This window comes from Nematolebias whitei, chromosome 1 (assembly GCF_014905685.2).
Source record: "Nematolebias whitei isolate Nwh7 chromosome 1, NemWhi1, whole genome shotgun sequence".
NCBI lineage: Eukaryota > Metazoa > Chordata > Actinopteri > Cyprinodontiformes > Rivulidae > Nematolebias > Nematolebias whitei.
Genome location: NC_056498.1, coordinates 47,609,999 through 47,637,638, shown reverse-complemented (window position 1 = coordinate 47,637,638; position 27,640 = coordinate 47,609,999). Strand labels below are relative to the sequence as shown.

At 43.9% G+C, this 27,640-nt stretch overlaps 1 protein-coding gene across 1 annotated transcript in view; it reads left to right on the top strand.

Moving 5' to 3' along the window:
- Window positions 1-2,429: 2,429 nt before the first annotated feature.
- srfb (serum response factor b) overlaps window positions 2,430-27,640 on the top strand; it is a 135,675-nt gene continuing 110,464 nt past the window's right edge. Inside the window, exons 1-2 of the mRNA XM_037678055.1 lie at window positions 2,430-3,035; window positions 13,891-14,157. Of these exons, the coding sequence (XP_037533983.1) occupies window positions 2,430-3,035; window positions 13,891-14,157 (873 nt within the window). The remainder of the gene's footprint in view (window positions 3,036-13,890; window positions 14,158-27,640) is intronic.

Genomic DNA, 27,640 nt, shown 5'->3' with positions numbered 1-27,640 from the left:
GTTTTATGGGACAACGTGATTAATGCTACGTTCTGCAATGTTTCTTGGGGAAAAAAATCCCTTCCTGGTCTAAATAGTGACGTTAATGTTGTGCTGCTCCTTCGTGAATTGCCACCTTACCGTTTGTGTACCTGAATGACCCTAGAAGCGATGCTGTCGGTTCCAGTGCCTCTGGTAGGGTCTCAAGGCAGATTGGTACGATTTATGATTCCTGTATGGACTGAAGACAGCAAGGAGCTTGGTGTCCCTTACCTGGACGGGGGTTACTGGGTCCCTACCCTGGCTTACCAAAGCTGGATCTTGGGACGTGGAACGTCAGGTGGGGAAGGAGCCTGAGCTAGTGAGGTTGAGAGGGACCAACAAGGCAGAGTTGGGCTCACCTCGACGCACATCACGGGCTCCAGAATTATTCTCCTTGAAGGGCTGAACTTTATTTCACTCTGGAGTTGAAGTGGTGAGAGCCCACCTGGCTTGGTACCTGTGTGTTGGAGCTTTGGATGAGAGGTAGCTCCTTCAGGTGGAGGGGCGAGCTCTGACTGTTGTTTGTGCAACACCAACTGGTACTTCGCAGTACCGGCCTTCTTGCAGTCCTAAGCCCCGGGAGGGCGCGGGCGGTACTCTTTATTCTGTTGTAGGACTTTAAGTATGAGGAGACAGTTTAATCACACCTAAGTTATAAAGGTATCAAAAGGCTAGCTAATAGTAGCAAAAGGCTAGCTAATAGTAGCAAAAGGCTAGCTAATAGTAGCAAACGGCTATAGTCAAACCAGAAACTGTCCAGATGACCTGACTGAGCATTATTGGATTTGGTATCTGGATGATTGAGCATGAACTTTGTAAGACCAACTCAGCCAATATGCTATAGCAGATTTCAGAGAACAATGTTTCTGGAGGAATTAGAGATTCCAGTTTGTTTATATGGGGAAAATGTATATTTTTAAGTTAAACATTTGTAAAAGTGTAAAAGTTACAAAACCCCAAAGTCTTAGCAGCCATTTCTTGATTGAGCTGAACGCTGTGATCACCGATTGACTAAAAAGATGCACAAAATATGCAGTAGCTAAAATGCAAATTTATGGGTAAATTAAAAAAAGAGGGTAACACAATAAGTGCAGACTCGGAATTCACATTGTAAATGGTAAAAATCATCAGTATCCAAAGAAAACCACAAAACGCCTGTAAAACTCTTTGCTTACGATGATTATATAATTGTTTGACACAATGGCATGTTGCATTACAAATAAAACTAAATAAATAAACTAAGTAAAAGTGAAGTGCACCCCTAAAGTCATTGTAATAAATTAAGCCACATTAATTTCATAATCTTAGCCAAAGAGTGAGTTTAAAAACAGGATGATGCATATGGATTTGTTGAATAAGGAATTTGTTTTTAAAATAGTTATTGAATCAAGTAAAGTAGATGTTTAACATTCCGTTGAAATAAACCAGAATGCAGGAAATGATATCCGTTTTATTCAAAATTTTCTGAGGGAGGACACCCAGACACTCCATAAGCGTGTCCCCCCCACATTATAATTGCTTCTCACGCCCCTGCTAAGCGTTGCAGCCGCGTTTATCTCCGGAGTGAAAAAGTAAAGAGCGGCTCGGAACTTTAGCCCAACTCGTGCTTCAAACTCCACCCCTCAAGCTTTGGGGTGAAATAAAAGTTCAGGCATTGAGCTGTGATTTTGATCCAACTGTATTAAAAATAAACAAACAAAAAGTGTTTTATTGTTATTATGGTGTCCCTGCATGCCCGCGCTGACGTCGATATCAGCGCAACCATTTTGGTATTTATGCAAATGAGGAACCAGCTCGACCAATCACAGCGCTCCTCGGATCACTCTCAGCCAATCGATGGGGGAAGCTGTGACTCACCAAATAAGGAGAGACAGCACCATATAAGGAAACGTTGTATCTCTTTATAAGGAGGGAAGTAGTTCCCCGGTTGTGATATTACGCCGCTGTCACACAAACTGATATTAAAAATAAATGGTTTTAACATGCTACTAAGCATTAAAATATAACATATTTCAACACAACACACGATCTGTGGAGTACATATGAACTAACACGCCGAGTTAGCGCTACTTGTGTTTCGCAATGCGGACTAGATGGCGTGGCGGCGGCATATCGAGGACGCTGTTCGCGCTTTCCTTTTTGAGAAAGTGCTCGGAGTTTTGGAAAGAGAGGAGGAGGCCGATCCAAACCGAGCCGGGCTCCGCGGGTCTCGGGGGCAACGTCACTGTAGAAAGTTTGCATTAGTTATTTCCTGGAGTCCGAACCGTCACCGGGCCGGGGTTTGTTTACATTTTGTGGCCCGGGCGCGTGTGCGTTGTTCGCCCCCCCCACCCCAGTTACGGTACGACGCGCTCCCGCTTCTGTCCCGGGGAGGCTGGCGGTCCAGTGACGCGGTTCGGTAGAATATAATGTTACCCAGCCAGGTTGGATCTGGGTCAGCATCAGGTAGGGCCACTGCGGGACACGGTGCGGAGGTTGTCAGCGGCGGGATCCGTCCCGTGTTGATCCGAGCGGGGCAGCCGTTACCGGGGGAGAGCGGAGGAGCCGCCGGGATGCTGGGGGCGAACGGACCGGGGGGCTCGAGAGGCGTGAGACCGGGAAACGGGGCCGGGGTGAACCCGCTACACGCCGCCGTCCAGGGCAGCATGATGGTGGGGTTGAACGCCGGCGTGGTGCTGCCGCACGGGGCCCGGTTCGACCCGGAGCGGGACTGCGTTCCGCTGTGCAGCGGCTCGGACAACGACTCGGACTCCGGGGACGACGACGACCCGGTGGGTTCGGTCGGGGACAGCCGGAGAGGGGTGAAGCGGGAGCGGGGGGACATGGAGGCTGCCGCGGCGGGGCAGGAGGCGGGGGTCGCCCCGGGAGGGTACGGCCTGGTGCCCGGAGGAGTCGCCGGGGCGAAGCCGGGGAAGAAGACGCGTGGGCGGGTAAAAATAAAGATGGAGTTCATCGACAACAAGTTGAGACGGTACACCACGTTCAGCAAGAGGAAGACGGGCATCATGAAGAAGGTGAGTCCGGCCTCTGGGGCTACAAACAAAAACTAATTCATTTATTGTCCTTCTGAGGCCGAACATCAAGAAAAACTAGAAAATATCTGAATAAAGTTTGGAGGCTGCTGCCTCAAACCCCAACACAAACTTTGTAGTGATTTAAAAAAAAAAGCCACATTTTGACGTGTGACGTGCAGAGAGACCCAAGAAAGCTGCTGCCAGCGGCCTCACGGTTACCATGGTAACCACACGCCTGTGTCTCACTCCCTCAGCCTCCAACCACTTGTAGCTGTGCAAACACACCGAGTCGGACCTTTCCAGTTCTTGGCCCATGAGCCTGCAGGAGTCTCGTGGGAACCGGTGCACGAGTTCTAAAGTTGGTTCTCCCATCGCTTCCTGTTGCAACGAATGTGTCCCATCGGTGCGTGGATGTGAGAAAGCACTTTGGAATGATTTGTACATCTAGCAGAGTGATGTATGAACGGGTAAATGAGGCACAGATTGTTGTAAAGAGCTTTGAGTGCCTTGATCAGATGGAGAGGAGCTGTATAAGTTGAGTTTATTTACATGGAGACAAACAACCATTCAGGCTACAGCGTGCGCGCTCAGGACATTATTACCTGCAGTGTCCCCTCAGTGAGGACTGAACTTGGATGAATTCACTCTCTCACGCGCACCTAGACTGATTAGTAACTCTAAATTGTCCCTAACGTGCATGCTTTTGGTCTGTGGGAGGAAACCGGCGTTCCCGGGGAAAATCCACACGTCACGCAGAGAACAGGCAAACTCCGCCCAGAAAGGCCCCTGACCGGGATTCGATCTGGTGACCTGCTCGCTGAGAGGCAGCAGCTCTACCAGCTGCGCCACCGTGCTGCCGAAACCACAAGTCCCAGCGTTAATGTGACATCAACTGCCAACATATGCACAAACAGGACTGTTTACTCGGATGTGTTCTACTAAAACGTATCACCCATTTTTATTGCACTCGTTTGTTAATTTTGTCTACGACGTGCGTTTCCCATTTGAGATGCATGTTTTGATGTTCTGTCTGTCCCTTGTGTCTGATCCCGTGTGTGGCGTTCATGGACAGGATCTTGAGGCACAGTCGTGGAGAGGAGGGTGTCTGGTTGGGGATCCTCACGGTCTCTTCTCTGCTTTATGCAGATGATGTGTTGGTGTCTTCAGGACATGACCTTCAACGTGCACTGGGATGGTTCGCAGCCGAGTGCGAGGCTGCTGGGATAAGAGTCGTCTCCTGCATGTCCGAGGCCATTGTTGTCAACTGGAAACGGGTGAAACGCTCCCTCCGTGTTGAGGGGGAGGCTGCCTCAGGTGGAGGTGTTCAAGTATCTGGGCATCTTACTGGAAATGCATTGACAGACTTGTTTTCAGTAATTAGAGCGTTGCTTCGGTCGAGCATGGTGAAAAAGGAGTTTAGTCGAAGGGCAAAGCTCTTGATTTACCCCTCCGTCATGTTCCATCCTTCACCTGTGGTCATGAGGTTTGGATCATGACCAAAAGGGCGAGATCCAGGATGCAAGCAGCTGCAATGAGCTTCCTTTGTAGGGTGGACGAGCTCATCCTTGGAGATGGGCCGATGAGCTTCGTCGTCCGGGGGAGCCGCTGCTCCTTCGTGTTGAAAGAAGTCAGTTGGGGTGGTTTGGGCATCTCATGAAGATGTCTCCTGGACACTTCCCTTTGGAGGTTTTCCAGGTACGTCCTGTGGGACGAGGCCTCTGGACAGACCTAGAACTGTCTAGAGAGATTATACATCCTCTCTGGTCTGGGAACACAATGAGATCCCCCCATCAGGACCAGTTGCCTTGACCCAACGACAGATGGAGACGTTTTGATGTATAACTTGCACGTTTTTAAATCGCAGCTAATTACCAGTAAATATTATTAAAAGGTTCGCTCTTATCGTGTCTGTCCATACTTAACTGATGCCCGGGGTCGTTTTGACTCCGTTTACATCCAGGGATTATTTTACTGACTCAATATTCAAATGTAAACAAACTACTTGTAATAGACGGCAACAAAACATGACGGATGACTTTGCTTACACTTTACAAATTATGAGGTAGATCTATTGGGTAGTGAATATTTAGTGGGGGGGTTATCAGAGATGCTACAAATATAACACACGTCTTTTTAAACAAATTGACGGCTCTTATGAATGATGAAACGCAACAAACGGCCGTGAAGACTCGAGTTAGTCGACCTCTAGTTGTAACACCATTAGATAATAAAGAGAAGTGGCACTGCCTGTAATTATCCCTTGACAAAGGTGTTAAATGGTGAGCCTGCAGTGTTTCTATGCCAATGCAGAGTCTGGATTTTCTTCGGAGACTAAACATTTTGGCACAAAGTGACTCAGTTGTTGTTGTGAGGAAGTTGGAGCATTACGACAGGCAGCAAGCTGGAAATAGACCTGAGCAAATGACGGCGCTATTTTTGACTAACCTAACCCCCGACTATCACACTGCTTTCCAAATAAACTGACAAACTCGTTTATGCACGTCTTGGTTGGGTCGAGCCTTCGTGCGTCTCTTTCTGAAGGGAGTAGTGCGATACTGCTCCCTCTGTCAGAGCTTTAGTTTGTTTTCCAGGCGGTGTCCATGTGGCAGCGAACAGCAGTGGGCAGCATGTGCCAACAGCTGACTGAACCCACGAGGAAACGGATCGAAGATCTCTGCGCGGGCATCGAGGCATCCTGGTACCAAGTTGTCACTGAGGCTGGACGCCTGATGTCTTTGGTTTCAGTTGTGTTCGCAGCGCTAACGGGCAGAGCCGCCTCCATCGGGGTTTAGTTAGTTTGTTTTTTTACTGTTTAATAGATGGAAAAGGGTCCGTTTAAGGGCGGCGCGATGGCACAGTTGGTCGAGCTGTTTGTTGCTGGATTGAATCCCAGCTGACGACCTTTCTGAGCGGAGTTTGCACAAGCTCTCCGTGCATGTGTGGGTTTTCTCCGGATACTCCCAAATACGGTATTTTCCACCGTACACGTTACACCGGCATCGGTCCAAATACGTCTCATAAAGCGGAAAAATCCATAAATGCGTCGCTTCGCTGTATGAGTCGCAATGTTTCCTCTAGTTTACTTGCCGTCGCCGGGTGCTCTTCTCATCCATGATTTTTGTTGATGGGGAGGGAAGGAGACATGTCTGAGCGCAGCTTGTACCAACAGTTTTTGAGCCGGGGCGGGGGGCGTCCAACATGAGGGAAGAGGCGCCTTTAGTGTTTTAGCTAGACAGCCTGTATTTCGTGCTGCTAGCTTGGTGCTATGTCAGTGCCGGATTGGGTGGGGGGGGCAAGTTCGGTTTGGTAAGTGGGGTGCTCAGTTCTGTTGACGGGGTGAGACACCCCGCTTGTATAATTGTAGGGGAAACACTGAGTCACATCTATTATGCGTCACTGCTGACAGCCTGGAAATGTGGGCCGGTGTTGTGCCTAAAATCGATCGGCTGCCAAATGGCAGGAGCGTGCACGGGAGGACTTTAACAAGAATTTAACAAGATTAACACTTAAAAACAATTGTTTGTTCAGCATTATAGCAAAGGGTGTGTCTCAGTTGAACTTTTACTTAATAAATGCACTTCAATGGTCAAATCGGCTGAATTTCGCCGAGGCGCCGCAGCGAAATGAAGCGGATTCAGTTGCTCCGGGCAGATGACGTTGCCGGCTATGGCAAGCCGATTGTGTCATTAATAGCCACTTTTACCTATTACATGATACAACAGCATGGCCTACACTCGAGTGTCATCTATTGGCTGAAAATGGTAGTGTTCATTATTTTTAGTCGGAATGAATGAAAACGGTCGTATCTCAGCCAAACATAAATATGGGAAAACCATAAACCTGTTGCGTCGGCGGATAAGTCACAGGGAATGTAAATTATGCAAAAAAACACAACTTATAGGCCGAAAAATAATGTTAAGTTCACTGTAACTAGCTTGTCCCTAGGTGTGAGAGAGTGAATGGTTGTCTTGTTTGTCCCTGTGATGGACAGGAGACCTGTCCAGGTGTCCCCACCTCTTGCACAGTGACTGCTGGACACGGGCACCCGGAAAGTAAATGATGGAGTTCGTTTAAAATAAGACCTGGATAATCTCATGCTGAGAAAAGTTGTCCTCTGTTTGGTTCATACCTTTTTTTTTTTTTTTAAATAACTTTATGGTCAATGTCATGTGATGATGTAAGCTCTTGTGCGATCTGTTAATGGTTGGAATGGGTGTTCTGTAGGATTGTCGGCTACTACCACACCAAATTTCAGCTCGGCATCCGCAAAATTGTCTGAGTGACATTTTTGTGTTGGTTAATTTGACTGTGGCGACCTTCTTCATTTGACTGGACCAAAAGTTAAGTTGATGTAGATGTCAAACCAATGATTGTTCTTCTGACAGTTTTGTTAAAGTCTGTTCAGTATTTTGTCAACGGTACATGTAAACGAACACACGTGAGCAAAACGTCGTCGCTCGGCGTTCGCCTTTAGCGGCAGGCGGTAACATTTCAAACGTTTTGATGCCTCTATCAAAGAGAACCAAGATCCAGAGACAAAAACATCTGCTGCAGTGGCTCTTCGATCAGTCTCCATGGTAACCACACACCTGTCTCACACTTACTGAGACGGGCAGAAACCCAGACTTGAAAGTAAGCCTCGGACATTGCGGCGCATCATGAAAACTAAGGTTGTATTAAAAAACAAACAGCTGTATTTAGCAGCAGAGTCTAGTTGTCACACGTAATTTAATCCAGTTTATTTAAAAAGCACCAAGTCACAACAGAAGTCGTCTCAGGACACTGAACAGAAACATTCACATACATCATAAAAGCCCGTTGGTAAAGAACTTTACCAAGGAAGCAGCAGATGTGTTGAGTCTTCACTTGGTCACAGTCTCCCATCCTGAAGAAGCACAAAGGAGACAGTGGAAAGGAAAAACTCTCTTTTAACGGGAAGAAACCTCCAGCAGAACCAGGCTCAGGACGAGCGGTCATCTGCTTTGACCGGCTGGTTGAGAGGACAGGAAGGAGGAACGGACACCGAGTGGCAGGTCCAGGGTGGAGTCGAGCAGATGAGCAGGTCCATCACTAGGAGAAAAGATAAAAAAACGTTAAGATAGAAACTATTACTAATACAAACTATTCATTTGTAACTATTCAGTGGATAAAATGGGGTCAGTTTGTCCTCCAGTCGTTTATATAGCAGCATAACTAAGGGAAAGGTCAGGAAACCACATCCAACTATAGGATTTATCAAAAAGGAAAGTCTTCAAACTGGACAATGTGTCAGCCTCATGGACAAAATCTGGAAGTTGGTTCCACAAGAGAGGAGCCTGAGAACTGAAAGATCTTCCTCCCATTTTGCTTTTGGAAACTCTAGGAACCGCAAGTAAACCTGTAAGTCTGAGAGCGAAGTAAATGATGTAAATGTTTTATGAAGGAGATACTATAAGTGAAAACGACCCTTCACTTCCTGTTCTAAAGAGAAGTCCGAGCTCGGATGGAGTGGAAGTCAGTGGGATCTTGGATTTGAGCGGGGATTTAAGAGAAAACTTGACCGTATTTTTCGCACTATATGTCGCGGGTTTTTTTTTTTACATAATTTGCGTGCCCTGCGACTTATACGCCGAAGCAACGTACACCCCCCAAAAAATAAGTTGCCACCAAAAAAAAAAAAAAGGTCTCACACTAATATTTTGTTGGACCACCTTTAGCTTTGATCACATCATGCATTCTCTGTGTCATTGTTTCCATAATCTTCTGCGATGTCACAAGATCTATTTCATCCAGTGTTGCATTCATTTTTCACCAAGATCTTTCATTGATGACTAGACACTAGGCATGATGGGTGCATCACTTCACCTGCCTCTCTTTTTACCCTGATGCACCATCACTCTGGAACAGGGTAAATCTGCACTCATCAGACCACATGACCTTCTTCCATTGCTCCAGAGTCCGATCTTTATGCTCCCTATCAAATTGAAGCCTTTTTTTTTCCAGTTATCCTCACCGATTAGTGGTTTTCTTAATGCTACACGGCTGTTCAGTCCCAATTCCTTGAGTTCCCTTCACATTGTGCGTGTGGAAATGTTTCTACTTTCACTATTAAACACAGCCCTGAGTGCTGCTGCTGTTTTTATTCGATTTGATTTCACCAAACGTTTAAGTGATCGCCGATCACGATCAATCAGGATTTGTTTTCAGCCACATTTCCTCCTCAAAGACGCTGGGTCTTCACTATCCTTCCAGTTTTTAATAATGCGTTGGACAGTTCTTTTTTTTTTTTTGGCCAGGCAGTGTATTTATGTATTTTTCCACTTTATTAGACATATTTGGACTCATGCCACTTGTAGGGCGATGCGACGCGAACAGTGGAAAATAACTCCTGCAGCAGTGAGACACACTGGGCGAAAGAGAACAAAAATGTTTTGATCTATAAACTATAATAACATGTAGAGACTGTGTAAAGAACATTAAATATGAAAATAACACGTTCCTGTGAAAAGATAAAACTTTGAATGTTTCTACTGTGAAGTAGAAAGTTTTGCCAAAATCCTAATGGGGACATTTTCTCAGTTTCTTGCTCAGTTCGTCTGCGCTGTACATTACATCGCCACCAACTGCCACAGCACGTTGTCCCTGATAGATCTGCACATTGTTTTTAATTTTTGCATGTATTTTCTACGACTATCAAAGTAGCAAATCAAAAATCAAGACATTGGAGAATAGCAGCCGAGTTGATCCTATTTAATTTGGCAGTGATTCATGTGACGCTGATAAGAAGCAACGGTCAGATGTTGATACGGACCAAGAACGTCTCGTCTTTCATTCCGACTCTAGAAGTTGTTTTTTTAACTTTATTGGAGGAATTTTCTGTCGTCCTCTTCGTTTCCTCGAAGCTCCTGCACCCCGTGTGCACTTTGCTGCATTTCTTTCTGTTTTTTTTATGTTTCCCAGACTGTTGTCGTGGAAACTGAGGTGTCTTTATGTAGGCACTTGGCAACATGAACACAATTGGACACAATGTTGGGATTTTTATTTATTTATTTCTTGAAATTGTTGCCCACACTATGCCAGCCATCACAGAAACTGACAGGTGGGTGGAGTGGGAAGAATCGTAGTAGATTAGACTCGAACTAGGACTGATCCGCTTTCGTTTAGAAGGATGCACCAGAGTGAGTTTCTACCTTAAGTTAAGATGCTTGGTTAAAAAAACTGACGGGTTTTTTTTCTGTCCAGAGAAGGACTTGTTTCCATGTTTGCTCCTTCAGTCACTCCTGACACTTTGACTTGTCACAGCAGGAGAAACGATTTACCCAGGGACTTTGCAAGTTTGCATACTTTGTTTTAATAAACCCAAAGTTAAGTACCGAAGAAAAAGGAAATTATGAAGACTGGTTTAAATTAGCAACAATCAATGGTCACCGACTGCATTCATTGCCACCATCTTCCTAGGTGCTAATCACTTTATTCATGCCATAATAACTCCCAAAACCCGTATAAACAGCCTTATTTTACTTAAATAAACAAATATAGTGTTTTTTGTGAAAACGGGACAAGATAGTGCCGCATTGAGTGCATTTCCAAACACCGATCCGGCTGCGACCATGATAAAAATGCTGTAACCATTCTAGCCGGACCAGTACATAATTGGTCCTTAAGTACTTTACACGTCTACTCGGCCTAACCAGAGCGCTGCTGTCGGCGTCTGTGGTTACTTTCACTTAGTCAAATCAGTAAAACGTATATAATGTGGTGTTTTTCCCCAATAATTCTGGAAATATTTAAGACTTAAAACACGCTTCAGTTCTAGACGTGGGTAACTGAGCTTTTGTTCAGCCCTTACGCTAATATTTAGGATAAATGTCACCCATTAAACCGGTACGACAGGTTTGTACTTTACCAGCTGTTATTTAAGACGGTATGTTCCTAATTTTCATTTAGTATATGTCGATCCTCGGTGTTCTGCAGACTAGAGGGAGTGGCAACTCCTGGAATAACAATATTAGTGTTTTAGACAAATATATTAAAAGTGTTAATGTTCCTGTAACTACGAGGCTGCGGTAGCTAGGCCTGTTATGCTGCCATCCGGTGGTTGAAAAAAGGTACTATACACAAAACAAGTTAAGCATTTCTTCTTAAAATTGGCAATAATTACTAATTATTGTCAAATTTCAAACAATATTATCGTTTATCGCAATAATTTCTGACAATCACCCAGAAAAAATTTGTTATCGTGACCGGCCTAGTGGTAGCTCAGTGGTCAGTGTCTTCTAATCGTGAGGTTGCAGGTTTGAGCCCAGGAAGGGCATCCAGCTTAAAACAACCGTCGCATCTTTCACGAGTTTCCTCGCTGTGGCGACCCTTGAAGAAGGAGCAGCTGAAGGAAACCTACTAATAAAAAATGTTGATGTTCCTGTAACCACACCAATCAATAGGGAAACTTCTTACATGAGCTTAGTTTTTTTTATCTTATATTTCTGTGCTGAAATTAAGTAAGGACACATAGCACCTACCAAAATGGCGGTGCATGCCGCTAAAACATAGACCGTGCTAAGGTTGTCCACTTCGGTCTAATAATTTAGTGCCAACAGCTACCACAAGTTTAAAATGATGACCAATGAAAAATATGACGATGAAGAACCTTGTCAGAAAATAAAGTTAAATTCTGACACAACAGCTCCAAAACCTGCAGGCAAGAGTCGTCCTGGAGCCTTGTGGAGGTCCGCTTTCTGCAGCCACAACACCCTCACATTGACAAACGAGTCCTCTTTGGACGCTGGCCAAACATGGAGCTGCTGTTGGAGACGCCACACGACTAATAAAGCGAGATGGCGGTGAGGCGGTGCACTCGGCTCATAAAAGTCTGCCATCGTGGCCTCACAAGATCAGATGTAGGATTTGTGTATATTGGCCTCCCGTACTTTAGTTTTATGGTTCAGGTGAAATGAGGGCAGCGTATCAAGACGCAGCAGTAATGAGATGATCTTACATCCATTCATTCATCCATTTCCTGCCGCTTATCCACGGTTGGGTCACAAAGATAAACCCAGACAGTTTTCTAACCGGCACCTTCCTGTTCCCCCTGGGTGTTCCCAAGGTGTTCCCTGGTCCTCATAGATCAGTAAATCAAGAACTTTGCCTTTAGTTCTACGCCTCTTTCAATTCAGTTTATTTCTAAAGCGCCAAGTCGCAACAGAAGTCGTCTCAGGGCTCTGAACGGAAACATTCATTTATATAAAAATAATAATTTAACATTATTTATCTGAGGAGCAGCTTTGAGTTTAACTCCATCACTGACTCTCATCTTGAGCAAGCACGAAGGCGACAGTGGAAAGAAAAACTCCCTCACGAGGAAGAAACCTTTAGCAGAACCAGGCTCAGGACAGGAACAGATACACAATGGCAGGTCCAGAATCACATGTTGAGTAGAAATATTGTCAAACTATTCAATTTTAACAAGTAATTTAAGGAAATGAGGTCAGTTTGTCCTCTAGTAGTCTAAGCCTATAGCAGCATAACAAGCCGACCCTAACTATAGGATTTATCAAGAAGGAAAGTCTTCAAACTGGACAAGGTGTCAGCCTCACGGACAGAAACTGGAAGTTGGTTCCACAAGAGAGGAGCCTGAGAACTGAAAGATCTTCCTCCCATTCTGCTGCTGGAAACTCTAGGAACCACGAGTAAACCTGCAGTCTGAGAGCAAAGTGCTCTGTTAAGAAAATATTGAACAATAAGATCTGTAATAGAAGATGGAGCTAGGTTGTTGTTTCACCACAACGGACCGACGCAACGCACTCATTACTGCAGATGAGGCCTCAGTCTGTAGATCCATTTCCTGTTCCGTCCTGCAGGTGAACCCAGAATAACAGCTGACGTAAAGAGGTGAGTTTCCATGGACCGTGTGAACATCTGGTCAGGTTGTTCCAGAGCTTTCAGACGGTGAGGCCTGCTGGAGATGACGCAGGCAAATGTGCTTTTATTGCTGCCCGATAAAACGCGTTAAATCCAAATGTGATTCGTGTCCTCGCTCCGCGGCGTACAATGGGCCCGCCTGTCTGCGCGGTGCCGAGGCGACGGCACCAGAACCTTCCTCCGCATCGCTGATGACTCATGTAGATAACGGAGTTCAGTCTGCAGCGTTGACGTTTTCGTCCGCTGGACGGAGTTGAGTTTCGTTGCGTCTCAACGGGAGTTTTCATGCCGGCGTGCGCCTGCTGCACGATGAGGCAGAGGTTCAGACGGATTCTTCATCACCGAGGGGTTGCTGTCAGCTCCGTCACATCCTCGGCTTCAGTTGCACGTCATGTCCCTGACGATCATGAAATCTGCCACAACTCTGTCAGTTTTACCGATACGGAGCTCAAGTTTGGTGTGGTAGTAGTCGAGACTGATCCCCAACACACATTGTGAGTCCAAACGGATTCAAGATGGCCGCCACAGCCACCTGGACTTGCTTCAATTAGCCTTTTTTTGTTTGTTTACTAATTTTAGACATGTTGCTCCAATTTGTTGATGGCAACAAACATTTTCACGTTTTACTCCAGGTGCGACTCGTTACTTTAACCGATGCACCCTGATTGTCTGTTAGCAAAATATCTCATGAACCAGTGGACTAATTTTAATGAAACGTTCAGGAAACGATCATTACATGGACATCTACAGGTATTTTTTTTTTTATTTGACAGATACTGAGCTCAAATTGAATGTGGTAGTAGCTGAGAGTCATTCCCAACATGCACTTGAACCGTGCACCTCATATCATGGGACTGTGCACGATGGTAACAATAAGAAAAACGTGTCAAAACGTTTACAGAATAAAATGATCTTAGTCTGAAACCCTTTTTTTTTTACGTGTCTTTTCTTTTCCCAGGCCTATGAGCTCTCCACGCTGACGGGAACCCAGGTTCTGCTGCTCGTCGCCAGTGAAACGGGTCACGTCTACACCTTCGCCACCCGGAAACTCCAGCCCATGATCACGAGCGAAACGGGCAAAGCTCTGATCCAAACGTGCCTGAACTCGCCCGACTCCCCGCCGCGCACCGACCCCTCCATGGACCAGCGCATGAGTGCCACGGGCTTCGAGGAGACGGATCTCACCTACCAGGTGTCCGAGTCCGAGAGCATGGGCGACACGAAGGTGAGAACAGGAAGTGGCTCGGAGGGAAAGTACGAATAAGACGTGCAAAGGCTGCAGCTTTGGAACGTTGGAAGTGATGCATCTTTAGCGCGTTCTCTCCAAACGGCAGCTGAAGGCCTGCCGTGGAGGAATGCATGTCACCCGCCGCCCTTCATTAAACCTGAAATCATGTTTGGATGAGAAGTGGGAGTTGTAGTTCTTGTTGTCCTCAAGCTAAATCTTCAGAAATCTACAAAGATCTGTAAGAACTCGATGTGTTGAAGATGACTCTCAGCTAGGCCTGTCGCGATAAACGATAAATCAATTAATCGCATGATTGAAAATTATCCACCTCATTTTCATTTATCGGCTTTATGGTTTCTTCGTGTCTCACTTTCTACTGAAGACACTGGATGACAAAAAGCTCAACTCCAGTGTTCTTCACTGACTCCTCCCTTTCTCTTTAAAATCTGTTTTATTCGTCTAAAATCTCGTTTTTGGATCGTTAAAAGCAGCTAAGCTGAGATGCTAAGCTACGAGCTAAGCTAAGAGCTAAGCTAACGGCCGACCTCGGGGTAAAAACCTCCGACTTGCCGAAGTTAAGAACTTGTTTACTGATTTTTTTTAATTTATTTTTTTTATTAAAAACTTAGTGTGAAAAATGCTATGCTAAAGAGCTCAAACCACACCGAGCGTCCGTCATTTTGAGAACCGAAAAACAGGAAGGAGAGACCGCCCATGTCATGTCAAGGGGCCTCCCTCCCATTTTTCTTAAAGACACGCTGCTCGCTCCCTCACTATCCATCTTTCGGTTCAAACAGTCTTGTACTGCCATCCAGTGGTCAAAAAAAGGTACTACATGCAAAACAAATGAACAAACATTTCTTTTTAAATTTGACAATAATTAGTTATTTCAAACAATATAATCATTTATCGCAATAATTTCTGAGACAGTTAATCACCCAGTAAAATGTATTACCGTGACAGGCCTACTCTCAGCTACTACCACCTCAGATTTGAGCTCATTATGAATTTGACTCGTCTTTGTGTTTTCCAAGCTTGCTTCTTCGTGGCAGCCATCTTGGATGTGGTCGTTGAATTGATTCAAGTCCATCCAGTTCATGAGATATTTTGCTAACATACGCACACTTGTGGCTATCGTAATGCTGCTTTGTGACTCTCTGTCTGCTCTCTAATGCAGAAAAAATGAAAAAAGAGTTTTTAAAACTACCTCAGAGAGAGAGAGAGGCTGTAAATAACCTGGGAGGAATCTCTCCTGAAAAGGGAGGAAGACGAGGAGTAAAAGTAAATCAAACTCACGAGCAGCTGCAAAAATAAAAATAAAAAAATAACTTTATAAACAAACGTTTTGTTGTTTCCCCTGTTTCAAACGGTTTCTGAAGAGCTAGTTGTCGCCACCAAACCGTTTTGAACAAAGCGAAGTCCGTAACCAGACCGCGGCTGAAACGCCTGACGAGATGTTTTTGTGCAGGAAGGGGTCGACACGTTCCCGCTCCGAGCTTCTGAACCCTCCACAAGATGAATCACCGCAGGTCTGGGCTGCGTCAGCTCCAGAAACATGCAGACGCCCGTTTATCTTTGGATTCTGACACAAAGCTGTCTGATGGTCGCAAAGAAGAGTCAGAAACAGAACCTGTGCGTCTCACCTGATTTGAATCATCTGGTGCTTCTGCAGAACATCTAGAGGTGATTTAACCATCGGGTCAGACGAGTTGGAGAAGAGAAGCGAGTCAGACGTGCAGGATAGAGGCGAACTATAAGTTTTTCAGAACTTATCTGTTATAATGTGAGAGGACGACAGCCTGAGCATCGTTAAGGCTCGTTATACCGTATTTTCTGACGGATAAGTCGCATCAGTCCAAATTTGTCTAATAAAGTTGAAAACATAAATAAGTCGCGTCTGTTGGGCCGGTGTTGTGCCAACAATCGACTGGCTGCTAAATGGCGGCCGCAAGAGCGTGCACGAGAGGACTTTAACACGAATTCAACACTTAAAAATAATTGTTTGCTTGATATCATCTTTTTCTTTAATAAATGCACTTTGATGGTCACATCAGCTGCATTTCACCGGGGCGGCGCAGTGACATGAAGCTGATTTGACGTTTGGTCCCGGCGTAATCCCCGAGTCTTTTTTTTTTTCTAACTCCGAGTCACTAATCTGTGTAAATCGGTGCCTCTTCTATATTGATCAGTAATTAAGCTCAACAAGGGATAACTTGACAGAAACGCGACTCCGTCGTCTCTGATTGGAGTTGACGTGTGAATGTCGCCGAGACGTTTGGTGGTTTTCTCTGCGCGGCTGACGTTCCTCGGCGTGTGCAGCTGCGCGCCGCAGGTGACCGCCAGGTGTGGACAGAGGTGTCGGAGCCGGAGTCAAACGGACCCTCCAAAACTCGTTCTGCAGAGCTTCCACCTCTTCACTGCCTGCACCCTTCAGATCCGACTGGGACTCCCGTGTTTATGCAGCTTAGGCACGCTCCTTTGAAGACGGGACACCGTTGGCTCACATGCCTTTTGTTTTTAACGGGGGCACTAACTAACCGTACGGTACTCTGTCAGGTATGGCAGATCAACCTTTGCGTGTTAATCCACCCTGACGCGACGCTCTGCTCATTGATAAAAATGAGATTCTGCCTCCGTTGCCATATATGGTATGGTTTCCCTGCCTGTACTCTTGGCTGAGGCCCCTCACATTCCTTATAAGCTGCAGCTGTCTTTGGAGTCCTGTGATTTCACCCCCACCCCTCTCAACCCCACCCCCAGCCTCTCATTTAGCGATATGGAAGGCGAGGTATGGATGTAGATACGAGCAAGTGGACTGGAAACTTTTCACCACCGCTCTTCGTCCTGTTTCACGTGATGCTGCTGCCTCTACACCCCCCCCCCCCCTCCAAGAAACCACATGATCAGAACCGCCGTGGTTTGGACCCGGCAGGTGGTTGTGTGCAGTGGGTCCATCGCACCGGTCCCTGTGTGAGCGCCTGGACACTGTCCACCATGAGAGCAGCACGCCAGTCTAAACATTTACAGGGGTGGGGGGGTGGGGGGGGGCTCTTGGAGAAGAAAAAAACCCGGCAGAGATAAATTAAGTGGGTGTGTTTTTGTGCAAAACGTTTTAAGATGATACAAATGGTGCTAAACGTTCCGTCTGCAGGGTTAAAATCAGCTGATCAGATGTGATGATGTCGTTTATTCTGAACGTTCACGAAGCGTTCGCTCCGATCGGGTTTTCTTCTGTACGTTTCTCTGCTTCTTTCTCGTCCCGCAGTTTTTGTGCTATTTCAACAAATCCTGAATCAGAAACGTTCAGCTCTTTCAGGACAATCCTGCTATGACTTTTGGTTTTTGGTGCAACTTTAGCTTTTTGAAATCTTTAGCCTTTTCTGCCATTTTTCTCATAGAAAATGAATCGAGCTCATTTTACCTCCTTCAAGTCTTTAGATGTGTTTACAACTTTTTGCTGCTCCTTTCATGTTTTGTTTTGCTTCAGCTTCTTTCATATTTAAACTTTTTTTAGCTTCCGGTACGTCCAACTAATTTCAGCTGGTTTTTTTCAGCTGTTTTGTGCTCCTTTCAGCTAACTATAACATTTTTGTGCTCCTTCTAACTTCTTCCTGCTAATTTCAGCTTGTTACGGTCCTTTCAGCTTATTTCTGCAAGTTTCAGCTTCATCTGCTATTTCAGCTACTATTTATCTGTTTTTAATGCTAACGTTAGCCTTTTCAGCTAATTCCACATGTTTTTACTAATTTAAATTTTCTCAGCCTGATTCAGCAAAAATGTGGTCTCTCCACTTCTGGTCATTTAAGCTTCTTTCTGCTTTTTTAGCTACTTTTCAGCTGTTTTTGCTTATTTCAGCTTTTTTTACAGATATTTTCCTCTTTTTTGTGCTAATTTCTGCTTCTTTGAGTAAAATTAGGCAAACGCGTGTTTTTTGCTTTCTTCTGCTACTTTAAGCTTGTTCTAGCTTCATCTACCTTTTTAGAATTTTTAGCTAGTTTCAGCTGTTTTCAGATAAATTCAAGCTTTTTGTGGTAATTTCTGCTACTTTCAGCCAAATTAACTTATTTATGCTAATTTCAGCTTATGTTCCTTTCAGCTTTTTTCTGCTAGTTTCATTTTTTTCTGCCTTTTCAGCTACTATTTAGCTCTTTTGATGCTGTGTTTAGCTTTTCCAGGTACCTGTAATTTCACTTTTTTTTCTCTAATTTCAGCTCTTTCTGCTTCCGTCTGGTAGTTTAAGCTTCTTTCTGCCATTTCAACTACTTTTCAGCATTTTTTGTTGCTAATTTTAGCTTTTTTTTAAGCTAATTTCTTAATTTTTGCGCTCATTTTGCTTATTTAAATCTAATTCAGCAAATATGTGTTGTTTCTTACGCCTGCTAAATGAGGCTTGTTTTCCATTTCAGCTGTTTTCAACAAGTTCTGCTTTAATAAACATTCACACTGCATTTTTGCAGGAAATGCAATTTCTCTAGTTGGGTTTAACGATGTCCTGACCCGTCCAGGGCGTCCCCCGCCTCTCGCGCAGTGATGGCTGGACATGGGCACCAGTGACCGCCACGACCCAAAAAGGAAGAAGTGGGTAAAGATGATGGACAGATTATTTACATATACTCTGTAAACTTCATCAAAGCATACGAAGGGTTCCCTGAACTGTATCGCTGCAGTTTGCTCCAGTAAAGTTGTGTAACTCTGAAATGCGGGTACGCACTCAACGTAAACGAAGCGCTCGGCTGAACCAAAGCAAGTGGAAGCTCTTGTCATGTGACTGACCTCCATTAAGCTGAACAGTCTGTGTGGGTGAATAAACGCACCTGTAAGTTTAACCTGTTGTCTGTCGCTTCGGCTGTTTCCGTAGGTAAACAAACATACGGGGTAGTTGACAGCCGTTCACAGATTTTGCTGACTAACTTTTAATTTATATTAACCGCTGACGTGACGTGACGTGCAGCTCGGCGGGGAACTCGATGCGGTGACCTTTGGTTGCATTAAATTGTACGGCTCCGATAAAATTCTCAAGTTTCCTTCTACATGTTTGAACTGGTATTTTGACAAGTTTCACTGTTTCTGCCCAGTTGCAGTGCAAGTTTGGTGATTTTTGTTTCACCTGGACTGTGATGATGATGATGTCACTAACTCTTGAGCAGTCTGAACTTTGCAAAGGAACTTTATTTCCACTGTTTTTTCACTTTTTATACAGTTTTTACATCAAGACGTGAATTTCAGTCCTTCCAGTGCCTCGCTTGCAGTTTTCACACCAGATTAATTCTTCAAAACTAAAAGCGAAGAGTCTTTTAACGGCTCATGAACTCCTGTGGAAACATGATAAATGAGCACGTGACGAGACTCCTCTGATGCGTACGGTCAGATCTTTTAGTTCGTGCCCAGTTGATTTCCTGGTCTCTGTTTCTGTCAGTCTCACAAAAAGTCAACTCGGGAGTTTTCCATTCGACCTTTATTTCTACAGGTTAGTCTCATTGAGTCACGAGGACTCTTTTTCATCAGAGACCTGTTTTAAACAAAAACAAACCCTCACATGAGGTCCACACAACAATAAACCGTCATAACAAGCATAGAAAATGAAAAGTAAATAAAAGCAGATATATAAAACAAAACAAAAACAGCTGCATTATGAAACGTGGTAAAATATTAAAAACAGGAACATGTCTGCATCGAAATCAACAATTGTTTAAAAATCCTTTAGAGGTCAAAGTGGACAGGTTCAGATCTTTTTACAAGGTGTTCCAGGAGCAGAGTAAGAAAAGGCCCTTTTGCCAAATTCAGTCCGCACTGAGGGGACGCTGCAGGTAATGATGTCCTGAGAGCGCACGCTGTAGGAGGAGATGTGAAGGCAGCAGACCAAGAAGTGATTTAAAGATGAAAATGTACCAGTGGGAGAGTCTGTGTGAAGTTAATGATGTCCAGTTGACCAGTGAATACTGGGTGCAGTGGTGGGTACGGTAGTTACAGCCAGTTTTGAATCTTTATCGCGCCGTGATAGATAGCATCCAACATCTGCAAGAGGTTTGCAGGAGCGTTCATGTAAATAATGTCACCGTAGTCACTGGAGGGAAAGTCACATCTACAAGTTGTTTTCTAGCGTTCAGAGTTAAACAAGATCTATTTCTGAAAACTAAACACAGTTGCAATTACAGCAGTCCCTCGCTACTTTGCAGTTTGTTTATTGTGGACTTGCTCTATCGCGATTTTTCAAAATAAGATTGGACTTGATGCACAACTGGCTGATCGATGGATTAGCTTCACGCTCGGCATGAAATTTTTATTTAAAATAAATTATTTTTAATTATTTAGCACCTGCTGCACCTTTGTGCAGCCTACACTGCAGGATAAACTTCCTCCTGCAGCTGATCAACTGTTCTCCATGCAGAGCGGGGAAGTGGGCGTGGCCAAGAGCACTTGCATATGGCAAAGTGCAGAGGAGGCGGGGAGCTGAAATCATGATGCTCTGAGCTCTTTTAGAGCTTTAGAGTTTAGAAACATCCATCCATCCATCCATTTTCTTTACCCGCTTATTCCATTTTGGGTCACGGGGGTCGCTGGTGCCCATGTCCAGCAATCACTGTGCGAGGGGCGGGGTACACCCTGGACGGGTCGCAAGTCCATCACAGGGACACATAGAGACAAACGAGACAAACAACCATTCACTCTCTCACTCACACCTAGGGACAATTTAGAGTTACCAATCAGCCTAACATGCATGTTTTTGGACTGTGGGAGGAAACCGGAGTACCCGGAGGAAACCCACGCATGCACGGAGAGAACATGCAAACTCCACCCAGAAAGGCCCCTGGACCGGGGTTTGAACCAGGGACCTGCTCGCTGAGAGGCAGCAGCTCTACCAGTTGCGCCACCGTGCTGCCCGTTTAGAAACATTGTTTAGAATATTGCAAGAGTGTGGGACAGGTTTAAAACACTTGTATTTACATATACCAAAATAACCTACTACTTGTACTACTTATTACTACTTTGTGGTTTTGCACTTATAGCCGGTCTTCAGAGTACGGATCCCCCGCAATAAACAAGGGACTACTTTATCAAGTTTTTGACATGCGGCTTTAAAAAAAGAGTTGTGTATCAACCAAGATTCCCAAGTATTTGTAAGAATCCACAAACAATAGTAACACCATGCATGGATAAGATAGGAAGGAGGACTGCAGGAACCAACTTCCTGTTTTCAAACAACATCCTTCAGCATTTAGCACTAGTTTGAGACTAAACAAATCGGACTGAATGCAGACTGTAAAATCTGGAAAACCTTAGCAACTTTTTTAGCTCGACAATAAACAACTGTATCGTCGGCATAGAGGTGTAAGGATGCATCAGGAATGATCTGACCTACATATGTTGATTGTAAAGAGTGTGGGTCCTAAGACTGAGCCTTGTGGTACGCCATTGTTGACAGTTAAATAAATAACTGGAAGAAGTACCATTATGTTGAACACGATGACTTTGAGGGAGTGACGTGCACAGTGTGTGGTTACCTTGGTGACCATAACGATCCACTGGCAGCAGCTTTAACACGTCATGTGACCTTGTGACCCCCCCCGCCCAACCAAACATTTTATACATCAAAACGTCAGCCTGAAGTAAACCCCACATTACTGTTGAATGTTTCAGGGAACAGCTTGAACCGTTCAACATTTCTCTAGTTTTTCATACGTTTCCAAAAACAATTTTATTTTTGTTCAGTTGCTCCAGCGGTGATTTTAAAGGTTTCTAACGGGAAAACGACCCAACACAAAGTTTAATAAAGGAGCTTCTGATGGTCCTGCAGATGAGTCGTCACCTGTGAGAAGCACGAAAACAACAAGGTTGATTTCCCCAACTGCTTTTTTTTTATTTCATCACTGCAGTTATTAGTTTTCTGCTTGGATCAGATCTTCTTCCACTCGTTCGTTGGACAAACGGGATTGAACTTTGGTCACCAGACACCGAGGAGGAATGACTACAAAAGGCTGGTTTCAAGTGGAACAGATCGACGGGTTCCTACTTTGGTTTAGTCGTCGTATCTTTGACACGACTGTCACAGCCGAGCTGTTCGCTTCTGAAAATATATATTTTTACAACTGCAGTAGAAGCATTTTAAATTAAACGCCTGGCATTCCTTGACAGATTGCACATCAAACAAAAGACATTAAAGTCTTTTAGCTCTTTAAACATTTCCTGGGGGGTCAGTCTCGGTGACTACCACGCCAAATTTTAGCTCAATTTCTGTAAAATAGATCGTTTTAATCATGTACGAGTTTAATAAAGTCAGTTTAAAAAAGGCGGTCATGAATCGAGTCGATCCAATGATTTCCTGAAAGGTTCATTAAAATCCAGCCACTGATTCCAGAGTTATTTTGCTAACAGACGGGTCAAAACCTTCTTCTTCTTCTTTTGAGCATAATCTTTTCTTGGCTAACGATTTAGGAAATTTAAAGTTGAAATTCGTGGTAGTTTATTTTATTTTGTCAACTGACACAAAAACCGACAACCAGAAGTTCAGTTTTCTGAAAATAGATGAAAGGGATTATGGGAAATATAACATTTATAAGTAAATTAGTTGTTTTTTTGTATTTTTGTTGTACTTTTTCTGCAGCCCCCAACAGACTGGATGTGTTTTTTAAATTTGTGTTATTTTTGGACAAGCCCAGAAAATCCCATAACTCCTAGTTTCTTAGAGGATCTGAGTTTCTCTTCTGGTTTTCCACTTCTTCCTCCCTCCTTTTCCTCTCTTTCTTCATCCCTCCATCCTCCCTCCTGCTCTGGACGTTGGCGTCGTGGCTGCAGAAGTTTTATTTGTGGTTCTTTACGTTGGTGAAGCTCAGGCAGGAACACTTTTCTGTGAATATGCAGAAGTCTTTTGGACTCGCCTGTAATCTGGCCTATGCCTATGCCAGATTACAGGCTCACGTTTGTGCGTTCGACGCTGGTTTCTCAGCTGCACTACAACCTTTTGTGCTCTGTAGTTCTTGCATGACAAGGCAGATAAAAAACAACAGAGTTCTTTAGAGCAAAGCAAATCCCCTTCAGTATTGATCTAAGGCCAATAAGGTCTCTATCACTTAAATAATGAATTGGAACAGTTCTAGGAGACCAACACTATTGAATTAAAGATTTATTCTAATATGTTTTAAAGATCGTGAGACAAACTCCTCCTCCCAGCCGTCCCTTGTTGGTAACTGTCCCTCAGAAGAAGCCATTGAAACGACTCCCAGTCCTGTCCTGTACTTTAACGGTCTTGTAGTTTAGATTTCCACTTCATTGTCGGTCTACAAAAAACGATCGGAGCTTTTGTGTTCACCGTCTTCGCTTTCAATTGTTGTTTACAGTTCGAACCATAGATGGTCAAATATACGTACGTATGTTGGTTGGTTAGCTTTTGGACCACGATGTGTGTTCACTTTCTCGTGTTATCCAATTAACATAATTTCTGCCGTACACGTCGCACCACTCTGTCACATCAGTCCAATTATATCTAATAAAGTGGAAAAATCCATAAATACGTCGCTTCTCCGTATACGTCGCATCTGTTACGTGTCACCACTGACAACCTGGAACTGCGGGCCGGTGTGCCAAACATCGATTGGCTGCCAAATGGCGGCCGCGGGAGCGTGCACGGGAGGACTTCAACAAGATTAACTCTTAAAAACAATTGTTTGTTTGTTCGAAATTATAGTAAAGGTGTGTCTCAGTTGAGCTTTTCCTTAATCAATGCACTGTGACGGTCAAATCAGCTGCATTTTTAAAAACCGACACACGGAAACGTGCCATACTTCTCAAGTGTCGTCCAGCGGCTGAAAATGTTAGTGTTCAATATTTTCAGTCAGAATGAATAAAAACGGTTCATAAATATGAGGAAAAATTCATAAATTTTCATTCATTCAACCTTTATTTAGACAAGTTAATCCCATTGAGCCTCGAGGACTCATTTACAAGAGAGGCCTGATGTCAACAAAGAATGATGACAACAGTTGATGAATGCGTCGCTTCGGCGTATAAGTTGCAGGGCATGCAAATTATGCAACAAACCGGCGACTTACGCTGAAAAATACAGTTGTTATAGTGGATGTACAGTACAACAATTTTCAGTCGGGTCATCTGGACAGTTTCTTTTTTTGCTGAAACGTTTCACCTTCCATCCAGAAGGCTTCATCAGTCAAGGAAACACAAAACTGATTCTTCCCCCAAACAGCTTACTCCAAAGTGGAACAAACCAGTTATGTTGGTGCTAAGATGGTGTTTTTGGCACGACCCCTCCTCTAGTGCCGGCCCTCTCCCTCGTCGACAGTCATGTCAAACTGGTTCAAAACCAACAAAGTCCATGCTCAATAATCCAGGTATACAATCCAACAATTTTCAGTCGGTTCATCTGGACAGTTTTTTTTTTTTTGTGCTGAAACGTTTCGCCCTCCATCCAGAAGGCTTCCTCAGGATACCTGGATTATTGAGTATGGACTTTGTTGGTTTTGAACCAGTTTGACATGACTGTCGATGAGGAAGAGGGCCGGCACCGGAGGAGGGGGCGTGCCAAAGAGACCATCTTAGCATTCGTAGTGTGTATGTGTGTTGCAGTGGATATAGTCCGTTTCCTAGTGTTTCATAGACGCTTCGTGGTTTGCAGCGTGTAGTAAAGTTCCTATGGTTTGATTAATAGAAGGCCGTTGTTCACGGTGTGTGAAGGTGGTTCTACATTACTGCCCACTGTGTAAACTTTGAGCGTCCTTCACACCTTCACTCCTGTTTTTGGTCTATTTTTGTGGCAGCCACCCAGTGCTACGTGCATGTCTGGTGTGGTTCCTATAGTTTTTTGGGTTCTTTTACTTTGAGGCTAAAGCGAACTGTGTCTACATGCTGTCTGCTGCTGCTGTGAACCCCCTCCCCTCTCCATCGTGGCACATTTATCAACTTCAGTGTATTAAACAATTATAAATGTGTGTGTAGCATGCTGCATGTGTTGGCTGGCGAGGGAAGCGGCATGATGTCATCCACCCCCCAGCTCCTTATTTTACAACGAGCAACTGGACGGGTCAGCCGCCATTGGCTGCACCTCCTCCACTTGGGCTGCCTTGCCTTTTTTAGCAGTCCCAAATGGAGCTGCGAATTCCATGTTGCTGGCAGGGTGACAGACTGCGAGACGGGAGCCAGCAAATGGGAGATTAGATGCGGCCCGGCCACCAGTAAACGGCACGATGGCCTCCAACCAGCGCTGGACTGGCCTGGCAGTTGTCCCCTTCAGTTTGGAAAACAGATCCTCGTGGACAGAATCGTCGGTGCATTTCTTCAGTCGCTCTGTAAACGGCGCGTTTGTCTCGAGTGTCTGGAGGGCAGAGGAGAGGTGTTCTCCACTGAGCGGTGAACGTGAGGCGGCTTCACGTCGCATGACTCGGCGCTTCGTGCTCCGTTGTGACGTTGTTTACTTTACTGTTTGCTCATTAAACACATTTTGAGCTTCCTTTCCGAGGTTTACGGTAAGGCTGCCCAGGCTGAGCTCAAATAAATTCAAATAAATAAATAAATAAAAGGTAAACGGGGGTCAAACCTCTTTAGCATGACTCAGCATTTTGTGCTATTTTAGCCGATTATCACAACATTCAGCTCATTCAGGGCATGGATGGTGACTTTTTGTTTTTATACATTTTATACTTTCTAAAAATAATTAAAATGTTAATATTTTCACATTAGATATACAATAAAATCTCCATTTCTTTCTAAGGAATTTAATTAGCTTCTAAAGGTGTTTCAGCTACTGGTTTTCTTTAGTTTTAGCCAACTTTATGTTAATTTTAGCTTTTAAACCTTTTGATATTTAGCTGATTCTTTTAGCTGTCGTATAGTCTTTTTTTTTATTTTAAGCTAATTCTTTGCTCTTTCACGTACCCCAATTGCCAGTTTTAGCTTTTATCTATACTCTTGCTACATTTAGCCTCTAGCTAGCCTTTTGTTACATTTTGCTTGCCTCTGCTAGGTTTAGCTTTTACGTTGCTGTTAGCTAATTTTAGCTTTTATTAGCATTTTGCTACTTTATGCTTTTGAATAACCGTTTTTTGCTTCTAGTTGGCCTTTTATTTTGTTTCCTTTTGGTAATTTTAGTTTTAATCTAAATTTTAAATATTTAGCTTGTACTTAGCAGTTTGGTTCTTTTAGCTGTCTTGTAGCGTTTTTTTATTTATTTTTTAAGCTAATTCTTTGCTCTTTTACGTAGCCCAATTGCCAGTTTTAGCTTTTATCTATACTCTTGCTACTTTTAGCCTCTAGCTAGCCTTTTGTTACATTTTGCTTTTCGCTGCTAGGTTTAGCTTTTAGCAAGCTTTTAGCAAATTTTAGCTTTTATTAGCGGTTTGCTACTTTTGGCTTTTGCCCCTTTATGTTTTAAGTTTATAACTGGCCTTTTATTTTATCTAGCCTTTTGGTAATTTTAGCTTTATCTAGACTTTTACCACTATTTAACCTTTTGCTACTTTTTGTTTTCAGGTAAAAGTAGTTAGCTTTTGGATAGGTTCAGCTTTTAGTTTAGCTTCTTTTAGCTTCAAGCAACTTTTAACAAAGTACACATTTTGTACATTCATTGCATTTTTGCAAAAAATTCAAATTTTCTAGTTTATTTAAACTTAATTTCGATCTTTTTAGCATTTCATCTCCGGTTAATGCGAATCCATAAACGATGAACTGTCATGTCTTCTGTGGTTTTTACATTTTTTGGCTGTTTGTCTTTTGTTAAAAAAAAAAAAAAAGTGATAACCTTTAAAACCACTGAAAGGCCAAAATGCCAAAGTGCTCAGATTATCAATGAACCAACAAATAAATTATATGCCAAATCTGAGATTTGTAGCTTTCAAGGGTAAATCTATTGAATTATAATCTATTAATATTTCCTGTAAATTTCAGTACGACTGTTTTTTTCATGGAGGATATTATAAGACGGCGTGTGGACGGGACTTAAGGAGGAAACGTTGAACTGACTGATCGTCTCGGACACGTGGTCTCTGTTCTGCACTGGCATGGCTCTAAAATGAAAACCAGTGCCGTTAATAGATGGGCCAGTTGACCGTGGGTGTGTCACACAAAGCAGTAGGTCACTGGAAGAGTTGCGTAGGTCACACAGATAGTGGCAGATTAAACATTCACGTTGGCTCAAAGGTTAAACACTGGATGGTCAAATGTGATTCTCCATTTCTCCCGAGTATAAAATGGACACGTAGGACACGATGACCCTGTCTCGTCTGAGACATTCTTAAAATAATAAAATACAAAAACTGTATGATACTGAGCTTCTCTGTTGGTTACAGGAACAAAATTAGTTGGTGTTTAATAAGTGCCACAGATGATGGGTGTCATGGGTTTCTTTGTGGGGGGTGGTGGGGTGGGGGTGTTAAAGCCACAAAGGATGAGCGCCCCCTCATGGCTGGCTGATATTAGATATTAGGATTATTTGTCATGTAGATCAACACAAGGTCAACAATGCAATGAAACAATC